We start from the raw sequence: 12,137 nt of genomic DNA on the forward strand, positions 1-12,137 counted from the left end.
ATTAAGCAGTTCTGCAAAGCATGATTGTTTTAAATGGGAAAAGCAAGCAATTAGGTACTTACATATTATGTTTCTCCGTTTTAAACCACCACGTTTGTGGGGCCAATTGGCATAACTTCATCAAAAATAATTATGATAACAATAACATTTTTTAAGAGTATACCTTTACACACACATATATATATATATATATATATATACACACACACACACACACACAGTAGTGTTCAAACTAATAGTAGTGCTATGTGACTAAAAAGATTAATCCAGGTTTTGAGTATATTTGTTATTGTTACATGGGAAACAAGGTACCAGTAGATTCTCACAAATCCAACAAGACCAAGCATTCATGATATGCACACTCTTAAGCCTATGAAATTGGGCTATTAGTAAAAAAAAAAAAGGAGAAAGTGGGGTGTTCACAATAATAGTAGTGTGGCATTCAGTCAGTGAGTTCGTCAGTTTCGTGGAACAAACAGGTGTGAATCAGGTGTCCCCTATTTAAGGATGAAGCCAGCACCCGTTGAACATGCTTTTCTCTTTGAAAGCCTGAGGAAAATGGGATGTTCAAGACATCATTTAGAAGAACAGTGTAGTTTGATTAAAAAGTTGATTGGAGAGGGGAAAACTTATACACAGGTGCAAAAAATTATAGGCTGTTCATCTACAATGATCTCCAATGCTAAAAAAATGGACAAAAAAAAACCAGAGATGCATGGAAGAAAACGGAAAACAACCATCAAAATGGATAGAAGAATAACCAGAATGGCAAAGGCTCACCCATTGATCAGCTCCAGGATGATCAAAGACAGTCTGGAGTTACCTGTAAGTGCTGTAACAGTTAGAAGACGCCTGTGTGAAGCTAATTTATTTGCAAGAATCCTCCGCAAAGTCCCTCTGTTAAATAAAAGTCATGTGCAGAAGAGGTTACAATTTACCAAAGAACACATCAACTGGCCTAAAGAGAAATAGAGGAATATTTTGTGGACTGATGAGAGTAAAATTGTTCTTTTTGGGTCTAAGGGCCGCAGACAGTTTGTGAGACGACCCCCAAACTCTGAATTTAAGCCACAGTTCACAGTGAAGACAGTGAAGCATGGTGGTGCAAGCATCATGATATGGGCATGTTTCTCCTACTATGGTGTTGGGCCTATATATCGCATACCAGGTATCATGGATCAGTTTGGATATGTCAAAATGCTTGAAGAGGTCATGTTGCCTTATTCTGAAGAGGACAAGCCTTGGGTGTTTCAACAAGACAATGACCCCAAGCACACTAGTAAACGAGCAAAATCTTGGTTCCAAACCAACAAAATTAATGCCTCGCAGATGTGAAGAAATCATGAAAAACTGTGGTTATACAAGTAAATACTAGTTTAGTGATTCACAGGATTGCTAAAAAAGCAGTTTGAACATAATATATATATATATATATATATATATATATATATATATATAATATTTTGAGTTTGTAGCATCAACAGCAGATGCTACTATTATTGTGAACACCCCCTTTTCTACTTTTTTGACTAATAGCTCAATTTCATAGCCTTAAGAGTGTGCATATCATGAATGCTTGGTCTTGTTGGATTTGTGAGAATCTACTGAATCTATTGGTACCTTGTTAACCATGTAACAATAAGAAATATACTCAAAACCTGGATTAATCTTTTTAGTCACATAGCATTACTATTATTCTGAACACTACTGTGTGTGTGTGTGTGTGTGTGTGTGTGTGTGTGTGTGTGTGTGTGTGTGTGTGTGTATATATATATATATATATATATATATACACGAGGGCTGTCAATAAAGTAACGGTCCTTTTTATTTTTTTCAAAAACTATATGGATTTCATTCATATGTTTTTACGTCAGACATGCTTGAACCCTCGTGCGCATGCGTGAGTTTTTCTACGCCCGTCGGTGACGTCATTCGGCTGTGAGCACTCCTTGTCGGAGGAGTCGTCCAGCCCCTCGTCGGAATTCCTTTGTCTGAGAAGTTGCTGAGAGACTGGCGCGTTGTTTGATCAAAATTTTTTCTAAACCTGTGAGACACATCGAAGTGGACACGGTTCGAAAAATTAAGCTGGTTTTCAGTGAAAATTTTAACGGCTGATGAGAGATTTTGAGGTGATTCTGTTGCTTTAAGGACTTCCCATGGTGCGAGACGTCGCTCAGCGCTCTCAGCCGCCGTCGTCAGCCTGTTCAAGCTGAAAACCTCCACATTTCAGGCTCTATTGATCCAGGACGTCGTGAGAGAACAGAGAAGTTTCAGAAGAAGTCGGTTTCAGCATTTTATCCGGATATTCCACTGTTAAAGGAGATTTTTTTAATGAAAGACGTGCGGACGGGTCCGCGCGTCGGGACGCAGCCGCCGCGACGCTCCGCCACAGGAAAAACACCTCTGTTGAAAGCCTTAAGGACAAGTTGGAACATGTCCTGCCTGTTAAACAATTTCTCATATACTCACTCCACTGAAAGCCATCAAAAGCTGCCTGGATTTTACAAATGGTTATCAACACGGAGGTGTTTTTCCTGTGCCGCCGCACCGCGTCGGCTGCGTCCCGACGCGCGGATCCGTCCGCACGTCTTTCATTAAAAAAATCTCCTTTAACAGTGGAATATCCGAATAAAATGCTGAAACCGACTTCTTCTGAAACTTCTCTGTTCTCTCACAAAGTCCTGGATCAATAGAGCCTGAAATGTGGAGGTTTTCAGCTTGAACAGGCTGACGACGGCGGCTGAGAGCGCTGCGCGACATCTCGCACCGTGGGAAGTCCTTAAAGCGACAGTATCACCTCAAAATCTCTCATCAGCCGTTAAAATTTTCACTGAAAACCAGCTTAATTTTTCGAACCGTGTCCACTTCGATGTGTCTCACAGGTTTAGAAAAAATTTTGATCAAACAACGCGCCAGTCTCTCAGCAACTTCTCAGACAAAGGAATTCCGACGAGGGGCTGGACGACTCCTCCCACAAGGAGTGCTCACAGGCGAATGACGTCACCGACAGGCGTGGAAAAACTCACGCATGCGCACGAGGGTTCAAGCATGTCTGACGTAAAAACATATGAATGAAATCCATATAGTTTTTGAAAAAAATAAAAAGGACCGTTACTTTATTGACAGCCCTCGTATGTATATATATATATATATATATATATGAAAAGCTGATATTAAAATACTTACATTTAAGGGTCAGATTGGGCAAAAATAGTATTTTTAAACTCAAACCTTTACAGTTGAATATGATTTTAGTTGTTAATGTTAAACATCCTCAAAGTGTAATGATTCCAGAATGTGTCCTGTGCATGTAAAGAATCCCCTGCAATTTGCAACATTAACCTTGAAGTAGCTTTACATTTCTGTGACATATGTCACACAAGTCCACATTTGTACAACGGAGTTTCCTTCAGCCTGACAAAATGTAGCGAAATGTTTGCAATTCAGATATGGATTATGAAGTAAATTTAAATTTTGCTGACCCACTTACTGATTGACTCCGAGTCACTGACTGACTCCATTAATCCTATTCTTTTCCCTGTTAATCACAGGAAGCAATTATTTTAAACCACATAACAGCTTTCTTTCATTTTTTCTTTTGTGTCAAAAATCACTGATTGCATAAAGTTCCTGCTTAGTCACTTTGAAACTTTCAGCCTGACGTTACAAACGTCTCCATTTGTGTCAGCAGCTCTTCACTGTCTTTGTGTGGAGTGGGTGCGTGGGTCGCTCACAGTTGAAACCGTATTGTCACGCATTGTCTGCACTGTCTCGCTGAGCCGCATGTTGATGATTCATCAGTGTTGTCTCAATTTAACATTCAGCAAACATGCTGCGAGATCGATGCCAAGTAACATTTCGCCTGCCTCCAAAACTGTGCATGAATGATGGCATTGTTGCAGGGAGATGCGGCGAGGAGCAGATAGGCAGAAGATAGAGAACGGGCGCGGCTGTGGGAGGATCTGGGGACGACCAAAATGTGCTGCTTGGGCTGCCTGCAAATTTGCGTGGACACAAAGATGCTGGATTACAAAGCGAGTTGAGTGGATGCTAACAGAAAAGAAAAGACCCGAAAGTCTAAACTGGACAAAGTTCTTTTTGACGAGTGTAGACGATTTAGCAGCCGGCACGATGGTGGTGAAACGGTCGCATAAGATCAAGTTCCCCGTGCTGCCTCCTCACTTTGTAGAGAAAGCTGCACTGACTCGGAAGGAGATCTATCGCATGTAAGTTACAGTAAGACTCTAGGAGTGGAAGTGTGTACCTGCAGGTGGTGTGCAGCAATTATCCTTTATTAGAAATGGAACTGAGGCTTAAAAATACATATTTGTTTCAATTTTAGTCACCCAGATGGGTTTGCGGATAAGATTTTGATGTTTGTAACTGCTGTTTCACCTCAAGAAGCCTAGCGTCGGGACTGTGAGTCACTTTTGGTGACATTTAGTGCTGCTGTGGTGAAGTCATCCCGTCGTGTCGAAGTCGCGTGCCGTCGGCAGAACTTTGAGGAGAAACAATGACGCAGAGGCTCTGAAACAAAAGGCCTTGTGATGGTCCCACTCACTCATACCGGGCTTTGTGTGCGATGTAGAGAGGCTGAACAAAGCTACACTTTGTTCTGTGTGACAAGCCTCAGCTGACGGTTTGTGTATGAGCCAGGAGTCACAGCAGGTAGCTGTGCACGAGGGCAGCGGAATGTCAACTTAATTGGAAAATCACGTCAGCAGCAAAACATGACAACGTATGAAGAAACCAGGGACGAAGGCGCAGTTGTAGATTGTATAAACGGTATTTAATGCTCTTAAAAATGTTCTCTCATAAATTCAGTAATAAATTACTAATACTGATTCACTATTACTAATTTACTATTACAGAATAATACAAGAGCACTGCACTTGTAAAGCGCAAACCTTCACCAACACTAGTTTCCAATTTCACAAAATTTTACCTTGGAAAAAAATTTTCAAGGTCAGAGTCCTGTTAGAAGTGACTTTTTATAAGCTAAATTAGATGTGATCAAATGTCAGGAGGATGTATTTAGTTCATGCACTTGAATCAGAGTTTTGTTGTGTGTTGTCAGGTTTTTATCAGATTTTTCAGTTTCTGAATTCTTTTTCAGATGATTTTCACAGAACATTTGTTATTTCTGCTATGCACAGTTTGTCATTGTTTTTTGGCACTTTGGTTTCTGACTGATAACTGGAAGACAAACAAGCATAAAATTGGCAACTCCAATCCAATTTTGGTGGTGTAGGTAAAACCCTAGCAGAAAAATGAGAGTGATTGTGGCACTTTTCATTGAGATATAATGCAAAATTTACAGCAAATGGGCTTTTCAATATTAAATTCAAATATCCACAAAATCCACCATCCGGATCAGATCCAGATCAAACTTTGTCAGCGGATAGTGAGTGTCAGTCTGCACCTCACTTTCAAACATGAGAGTGACTGGGGCATGTATGATTAAGATATAATGTAAAATATACATTGAATCGGGTTTTCAGTGTTAAATTTAAAGGGCTACAAAATCTGGAATCTGGACCAGATCTGGATCAAACTTTGTCAGTCAGTAAGGGATACCAATCCTACATAATGCTGTCATATATTACAGAAATTTGAACTTATTTGACAGAGTTACAAAGTTTTGAAAATTCCTTCAGTGTTAAAGATGGAGATTTTTCCAACATTTTTCCTGACTTTTACCTATGACCTTGACAGTTGAATCAGTTCTTGCCTATCAGGATATGAATCTTCAGTAAAAATTTATGAAAAATTGTGGGCTGTTCACAAACAAACAAACAAACAAACAGAGGTGACAACATAGCCTTCTTTGACGGAGGTAACTATAGTAATAGTAGTAGTAATATTCATCAATCATCAATGCTATAATCTAGCTTGGTCCAGACTCTCGGCAGTGTATCTGACGTGATGGACGGTACTGCTTCAGTGATCCGTTCCTGCAGATCATCCAGAGTTGCAGGTAGTGGAGGTACATAAACACTGTCCAGGTTATGTTTTTGCCCCTGTTTGTTTGTTTGTCTCTTTGTTTGTGAACACTCGATCACAACTGAGTGTCTGTGATACCAACCAATACTACATTAAACTTTGTGAGATCCCGCAAGTGTAGCCACCAATGTGTAAGAAAATTCCAAAAAGTTGTGATATTATGGCTACTTGAATCAGTGTTTTTATGCTCACTGTGTGTGTGTGTGTGTGTGTATGTATATGTATATGTATATATATATATATATATATATATATATATATATATATATATATATATATATATATATATATATATATATAATGTATTTATTTATTCCGTTAACATTAATAAACATGAGGTTTTATTGTTCTTTACTGAATATTTTCACCACTGTTCATTCCATGGCAGCTGGTTTTCAAAATGGACACGTGCGTTCATTTGTGGTTGAAGCACAAAAAGGTGTAATTTATTTTTTGCTTATGTTTGTTTTAGCCTCAGTGAGAGCTTCTTTATGGTCAAAGGAGCCGCCCTCTTCCTCCAGCAGGGCGGCACTACACAGGAACCAAAGACCCCGACCCAGCACAAACATGCAGGTATGAACACACACATACACACAAAAAGCTTTGCTTCATGTTGTTTTGCCCATGTTCCACACAAAAATTAGCTCTATACAAAATACAGTAAATTGTATCTGTTGAGGTAATTTTTGTCCCCCCCCCCCCCCATTTGTGAGTTTGTGTTTAGTCTAAACTGAAAGGGTAACTGACAGCTGGATATCAGAGGAGCTAATGCAGCAATCCTGTACTCCTCATTGCACTGTGATAATAAAGAGAAACCACTCTGCTGTACTTGGATCGAACAGTTCGTTCATTCATTCATTCACAGCAGCTGGTAACAACAGAACATCTGTCAGTTTCACAGCCAATATCATGCACCAAACAACATCAAGCACACTAAGAAAAATTATGAAAATATAATTACAAGTAGTAAGATAAATATTGATAAATATTGGGAGGTACAGCCACTGGTGGCCACAGCTAACCAAAAAGTTAGCTTCGATAACAGATAATCAGCTAACTGAAAAGTTATCTTTTATAAAACTAAACCGATAAACCACCTAAAAATTTAGCGGAAGCTCCAGCTAACCGATAACTGATAACTTCTAGTATTGTCTCCAGTACACTTGCAACTACTAACAAGCTGATTTTGAGTTTTAACACCATGATCGCTTCTGGTAGCTTCAAAGTCGACCACAGACCCAAACAGTGAGTCAGCACTTCTGTCTTTGTGCACCCTGCTGACTGCTAGAAGCTCCTGTTTACTACATAGCTTGCAGCAGTGAAGTAGTTGAGAGGAGCAGCGAAGCTCAACTCTCTACTCAATAGCAGTGTCGCCGTGAGCCGGAGGTCTTGGAAAATAAAGCGGTGCTGATTTATGGTTTTGATTTATAAATAAAGTTAATACCGATAGACTAACTCCATTAATAGCTAAATTAATAGCCAAAATGTAGATGATAGACAGTCGTCTGATATAACCAGGGTCAAAATAAATAGAACACTTCCATCTCCTGGCGTCCAGACGTTCATACTGCCATGAACACTACTGGCCAGTAGATGACAATAGAGACCGTGAAAACTTGCCAAAACAAAATTCCAGATAATCTGGAATGTGTGTCTGCTAGTCTGCTATGCTAGTCTGCTATGCGTGGAATTTAATAAACACAAACTGAATTTCAGACATCTTATATATATTACTCTGGAACAAAGACGACAGACAGTGTTTGACATAAACAGGAGGACATTAAAAAGCAAACGGGAAGCAAATTGCAGCTCGCAATGATTTCAATTGAAAATAGTGGAGAAGCAACCTGAGCCTCTTTTTACATAAAACAAAAACAATAACAACATCTATAAACCCAGAGAATATATTCACGAGAGTTTTAGGCACAATATACAAAGGGTTTAATGCTGTTGTCCATGTGGAGCCTGATCAGAGCGTCTCAAATGCATTTCTTCTGTCATAAATGTACTGAGGTTACCCATAATGCACCTCGACACAGCATGTCCACACTAAAACCTTCAAAATGAGCGTATTACTTTAAAACTAAAACATATATCTGATATTTTCACTTTATAAAACTTCAGGCGTGTTGTTAATTTAAATAACTTGTCCGAAATTAGTTTGTTTAAAATTTTATCCATAAGTTAAAACTGTATGCCTCTGGGTGACTTGGGTGATTTGCCAGGGCATCAGTATGGGGTCAAAAGAAATGATTTTTTTTTTTTTTTTTTTCTCTGTGACCAGTTCTCCTTTGCTTGCAGAGGATAGAGCGGCTTCTCCTGGAACCAGCTCTCCTCTGTTTGCAGAGTATAGAACTGTACATCTACTATAAACCATTTAACAGGTAGGTACTTAAATCTTTGATTTCAGACTTTATAAATGTTTGTAACTGTTAAGCTTTGCTCACCACACCTGCAAAAATATGTTAGTGGTCTAAAATGTATCGGACCAAAATTTATCGGAAAATTAGTCCGCTGATGGTTTTTAAAGTTATTTGAAAAGCTAATCCGATAATGGAAACATTAGCTTCGATGATTAGCGGAACTGTGCCCACCACTGGGTACAGCATATTTTCCTGTTAGTTATTAAGTCAACAAACCGATCTCCAAATACTTGTAGACTGATTTACACCTGTGCATGGAAGCACATTGCGGTATTATTGTTTTTGGTCCTATGCATGTGCATGGTTTAAATTACAGGGGGTACTGGGGGGGTGTCTGTTGCCTCCAACTGGGACTTGCCCCACCCAAAGAGGTAAAAACACCAGTGCCAGGGGTTCAAAATGTTTAGATATCCCATGTATCTCCCATATTCATTCTGGAAAAATCTTGCAATATTACTTGAATGAAAATGAATGAATGAAAACTTTATTTCGAACATTTGATACAACAACAATTACAAGATAGATCAGTAAAGACAACAACAAAAAAGTTCCTACTGTGTACCCAACATGTCCGAAAAGGGGTAGGGTGAAGCATCAGCTTATTTATCCCTACCCCTTCTTCCCCACAACCAGTAATACCCTTTGCCACATATACACATAGATTCCTACACACCTAAACCGATATATATATATATATATATATATATATATATATATATATATATATATATATATATATATATCAACATACACACACACACATATATATACATATACGAGGGCTGTCCGTAAAGTATAGGTCCTTTTTATTTTTTTCAAAAACTATATGGATTTCATTCATATGTTTTTACGTCAGACATGCTTGAACCCTCGTGCGCATGCGTGAGTTTTTCCATGCCTGTCGGTGACGTCATTCGCCTGTGAGCACTCCTTGTGGGAGGGGTCGTCCAGCCCCTCGTCGGAATTCCTTTGTCTGAGAAGTTGCTGAGAGACTGGCGCTTTGTTTGATCAAAATTTTTTCTAAACCTGTGAGACACATCGAAGTGGACATGGTTCGAAAAATTAAGCTGGTTTTCAGTGAAAATTTTAACAGCTGATGAGAGATTTTGAGGTGATTCTGTCGCTTTAAGGACTTTTCACGGTGCGAGACGTCGCTCAGCGCTCTCAGGCAGCGTCATCAGCCTGTTTCAAGATTAAAACCTCCACATTTCAGGCTCTATTGATCCAGGACGTCGTGAGAGAACAGAGACGTTTCAGAAGAAGTTGGTTTCAGCATTTTATCCGCAGCGGTACAGGAAAAACACCTCCGTGTTGATAACCATTTGTTAAAATCCAGTTGGCTTTTGATGGCTTTCAGTGGAGTGAGTATATGAGAAATTGTTTATCAGCTGGAGATGTTCCAACTTGTCCTCAAGGCTTCCAACAGAGGTGTTTTTCCTGTGGCGGAGCGTCGCGGCGGCTGCGAGCCGACGCTGCAATCCGCCCGCACGTCTTTCATTAAAAAAATCTCCTTTAACAGTGGAATATCCGGATAAAATGCTGAAACCGACTTCTTCTGAAACTTCTCTGTTCTCTCACGACGTCCTGGATCAACAGAGCCTGAAATGTGGAGGTTTTAAGCTTGAAACAGGCTGATGACGCTGCCTGAGAGCGCTGAGCGACGTCTCGCACCGTGAAAAGTCCTTAAAGCGACAGAATCACCTCAAAATCTCTCATCAGCTGTTAAAAGTTTCACTGAAGACCAGCTTAATTTTTCGAACCATGTCCACTTCGATGTGTCTCACAGGTTTAGAAAAAATTTTGATCAAACAAAGCGCCAGTCTCTCAGCAACTTCTCAGACAAAGGAATTCCGACGAGGGGCTGGATGACTCCTCCCACAAGGAGTGCTCACAGGCGAATGACGTCACCGACAGGCGTGGAAAAACTCACGCATGCGCACGAGGGTTCAAGCATGTCTGACGTAAAAACATATGAATGAAATCCATATAGTTTTTGAAAAAAATAAAAAGGACCTATACTTTACGGACAGACCTCGTATACACAAACATAAATATACACCTACACATACCTACTTACATACAAAATACTATATATTTACAAGCCGAAGCAAAAAACAAAAACACCCTAACCCTCATTACCCTTCCTCCTCCCTATACCTAGAAAAAAACATATTTTTGTACCACTGTTTGAACTGGTTCATGCTTGGACATTGCTTGAGCCCCACTCCCAATCTGTTCCACATCCTCACCCCACAGACAGAAATACAGAAACCTTTTAATGTTGTTCGTGCCCACTGATGCTTTAAATGAAATTTCCCCCTCAGACTGCAATCCCCTGATCTGTTAAAAAACATATTTTTAATATTTGCTGGAAGTAAATTGTTTATTGCTTTATACACAATTTGTACTGTTTGAAAATGAACCAAGTCTGTGAATTTTAAGAATTTGGATTGTAAAAATAGTGGATTTGTATGATCTCTATAGCCAGTATTATGAATAATTCTTATAGCTCTTTTCTGCATTACTGATAGTGATTGTGTTGTACCTTTATAAGTATTACCCCATACCTCTGCACAGTACTGTAAATATGGTAAAACCAGTGAGCAGTAAAGAATGCGGAGTGAGTTGTGGTCCAGAATATGTTTCGCTTTGTTTAGAACTGAAATGCTTCTTGATAGTTTACTTTGTATATGTTTTATATGAGTCTTCCAGTTTATCTTATCATCTATTATCACCCCCAGAAACTTATTTTCATGTACCCTTTCAATATCTACCCCCTCGACTTGTAACTGAACCTGTATGTCTGTATTACAATAGCCAAATAACATGTATTTTGTTTTACTTAAGTTTAATGATAATTTGTTTCTGTCAAACCATATTTTCAATTTTCCCATTTCTATACTGATCCTCCTCAGTAACTCCTGCAAATCCCCCCCTGAACAAAAAATGCTTGTGTCATCTGCAAATAATACTAATTTTAATATTTTGGAAACATTGACAATATCATTTATATAAATTAGAAACAGTTTTGGACCCAATACTGACCCCTGTGGGACGCCACAAGCATTGTCCAAGCATGATGATGTATATTCCCCCAACTTCACAAACTGTTTTCTGTTACTTAAGTAGCTTCTCACCCAGTGCAACACCAACCCCCTAATCCCATACTGTTCAAGTTTACTGATTAATATGTCATGATTGATTGTATCAAAAGCCTTTTTAAGGTCTATAAATATTCCAACTGAATGTAATTTGTGGTCTATGGCGTTTGTAATCTCCTCAACTGATTCTATTAATGCAAGTGATGTTGAACTATGTGCTCTGAATCCATATTGACTATCAGTAAGTAATTTATGTTTATTTATGAATGTGTCTAATCTATTATTGAATAACTTTTCTAATAATTTGGAAAATTGTGGAAGCAAAGAAACAGGTTTATAATTTGTGAAGTGGTGTCTATCCCCAGTCTTATACAGCGGCACAACCTTAGCTATTTTCATTTGATTGGGAAATTTACCGGTTTGAAATGATAAGTTACAGATGTATGTTAATGGTTCTACAATCCATTCAATGACCTGTTTTACCACCACCATATCAATTTCATTTAAATCGGTAGATGTTTTATATTTACAATTATTCACAGTCTATAATTTCTTTTCCATCCACTGCTGTGAGGAACATTGAACAGGGATTTCTTTCTATGAGATTATT

The 12,137-nt window shown here is 38.9% G+C and overlaps 1 protein-coding gene across 2 annotated transcripts in view; it reads left to right on the forward strand.

Annotated features, from left to right (window-relative positions):
• ssh1b (slingshot protein phosphatase 1b) overlaps positions 1 to 12,137 on the forward strand; it is a 45,796-nt gene that overhangs the window by 19,199 nt on the left and 14,460 nt on the right. The window contains exons 1-2 of one of the 2 annotated variants that reach the window (XM_034192783.1): positions 3,843 to 4,226; positions 6,476 to 6,576. In XM_034192783.1, the coding sequence (XP_034048674.1) occupies positions 3,907 to 4,226; positions 6,476 to 6,576 (421 nt within the window). In that variant the 5' untranslated portion in view covers positions 3,843 to 3,906. Of the gene's footprint in view, positions 1 to 3,842; positions 4,227 to 6,475; positions 6,577 to 12,137 lie in introns of those variants that run through there. The other variant, XM_034192784.1, reaches the window with a different exon arrangement.

This window comes from Thalassophryne amazonica, chromosome 17 (genome assembly GCF_902500255.1).
Source record: "Thalassophryne amazonica chromosome 17, fThaAma1.1, whole genome shotgun sequence".
In the NCBI taxonomy this organism is placed as follows: Eukaryota; Metazoa; Chordata; class Actinopteri; order Batrachoidiformes; family Batrachoididae; genus Thalassophryne; species Thalassophryne amazonica.